Source organism: Propithecus coquereli, unplaced genomic scaffold (genome assembly GCF_000956105.1).
Source record: "Propithecus coquereli isolate 6110/MARCELLA unplaced genomic scaffold, Pcoq_1.0 Scaffold27, whole genome shotgun sequence".
Taxonomy (NCBI): Eukaryota; Metazoa; Chordata; class Mammalia; order Primates; family Indriidae; genus Propithecus; species Propithecus coquereli.
In genome coordinates this window covers 10,755,170-10,757,320 of record NW_012148285.1, presented here as the reverse complement: position 1 = coordinate 10,757,320, position 2,151 = coordinate 10,755,170, and the positions used below count along the sequence as shown (strand labels likewise).

Below are 2,151 nucleotides of genomic sequence, written 5' to 3'. Positions count from 1 at the left end.
TTTCGAACTCCTGAGCTCAAACAATCCGCCCGCCTCGGCCTCCCAGAGAGCTAGGATTACAGGTGTGAGCCACCGCGCCTGGCCTGGAAAAGCAAATCTTAACAGCTTTGTGGGGCCAGGTGCTGTGGCTTACCCCTATAATTCTAGCACTCTGGGAGGCTGAGGCTGGAGGATTGTTTGAGCTCAGGAGTTCGAGACCAGCCTGAGCAAGAGTGAGACCCTGTCTCTACTAAAAATAGAAAAATTAGTGGGGCATAGTGGCATGCGCCTGTAGTCCCAGCTACCCAGAAGGCTGAGACAGAAGGACCGCTTGAGCCCAGGAGTTTGAGGTTGCAGTGAGCTATGATTACACCACTGCACTCTAGCTGGGGCAACAGATCGAGACTCTGTCTCAAAAAAGAAAAAAAGAAAAAAAAGAAAAAGAAAAAAGCAGCCTTGTGGGCCACTCATTTGCTTTTATTTGCGTCTTCATACAGAACACGAAGGAGGCACCCTGGCACAGGAACATGATAAATGGAGAAACTAAGAGATACTAAGGAAGTGTTTATGATGCGTTTCTAGAGGATATGGAGCTAGCATCTTATGATATAAGAGAGCTGGGAAAAGAGGAAGTCTAAAAAGACTCTAGCCATTTGGGCTTAGAGACCTCTGATTTTATTAATAGGAGGTTGAATATGTGAAAAAACAGAATTCTAAGTGCTCCTTCACCTATACCATCACATTTTGCAAATAGGTAATTCATTTTATTTCTTAAAAATACTGGTTTTGAATAATCAAGTTACAGTACACACTAAATATATTCAAGTGATTGGAAGACTAGTCAGCCAGTTTCGGAGGTGGCTGTCTTAAATTAGCAGTAGGAACGCCCCATGAATTTTCCTCACAGGCAGACAGGTGGAAGAAGTACAGAGCTGAAGAATGTGGTAGAGAGAACTGCTCAGGAATAGCAAAGAGATGGTCCTTCTCCGTATTCCAGAGGGCACCGTGTAGACAGAGGGTTAAGAACATGGTTGTGTGTTTTCTCAGTTTGTGTAGGAAACACAAATCTCTGCTTGTCTCAAAAATGGCCTCCTGTAAACACTGTAGAAACTTTATCTGATCCTGACACACCTCAGTTAAAAACTGAATACACTAGGCCTGGCATAGACAGCGCAGGGAGGGAAGACAGCAGGCATGGGACAGTTAAGATGAGGCCGAAACACGAAGTTCAGAAAGGAATCTCGGCTTCTGGTCCACTGACCTTGGAAACAGAACACACAACCATTAAAAGCACTGGAAGAGAATGAAATACTGAGCTAATAATTAATAATGACCTATCACGGCTGGCAAAAAGCAGGTGAAAAGCACAGTCTTGGGGTAAGAAAACAGCCACCATTGTTCATTTTTTCATTTTTCCTTTAGATACGACTTCTGCGTAAGAGGTGTGAATGAAGTCATAAAGCTGCTTAGCATTTGCAGCATTCCCCAGAATGCTTGTGAGCTTGTCTTGTGACAGGGTTGCTAATTCTGCAATGTTCTTAACGTGGTTCATCAAGGAGCGACAGTTTTTGGCATTTACCCCTGGCATTTTTAACAAGAAGTCTTGGGGACCAGGATTATACTTGTCTGACTCGGGGAGGGTTTCAGAATCTGCTGTAATGGCCAATGCTGTCGCCGCATCAGGCTGTGGCTTATTTTGTTTCAGCTCCTCAAACAACTCCGCGGTGGCATGAGGGGAGGGGCACCAGAGAATCCGGAGTCTGGGGAAGTGAAGTGTGAGAAGAGTGAGTTTGGAACTAATGTCATTGCTGGAGATCTCCTGAAATAAGGCCCCTCGGGGAGTGAGAGAGAAAGGCTTACTAGGGTCAAACTCGATCAGAAGCACAGGTCGCTTGTAATAGCGGGACATGGAGATGCACTGGTTGTAGAGACGGCCGTTATTTAAAGAGCCGATCAAATCACTGATACTCTTGCGCTCCACGCACATGTCTGGAGTCAGGATGTAATCTCCAACCTCTAAAGTCACTGGTTCAATGTCAATGCCCCGACGATGGATCAGAGATGGGAGCTCACTTCGAAATTCACGCATATCCACAACTATGCTTTGCTGTGTACCATTCTGTTCCTGGCCACCTATAAAAAATGGGTAGCATTTTAAGTAATGTTACAGGA

General features: G+C 45.1%; 1 protein-coding gene across 1 annotated transcript in view; it reads right to left on the bottom strand.

Annotated features, from left to right (window-relative positions):
* Nucleotides 1-1,332: 1,332 nt before the first annotated feature.
* Nucleotides 1,333-2,151, bottom strand: part of ERCC4 (excision repair cross-complementation group 4) — a 36,400-nt gene continuing 35,581 nt past the window's right edge. Inside the window, exon 10 of the mRNA XM_012647545.1 lies at nucleotides 1,333-2,112. Within this exon, the coding sequence (XP_012502999.1) occupies nucleotides 1,379-2,112 (734 nt within the window). The 3' untranslated portion in view covers nucleotides 1,333-1,378. The remainder of the gene's footprint in view (nucleotides 2,113-2,151) is intronic.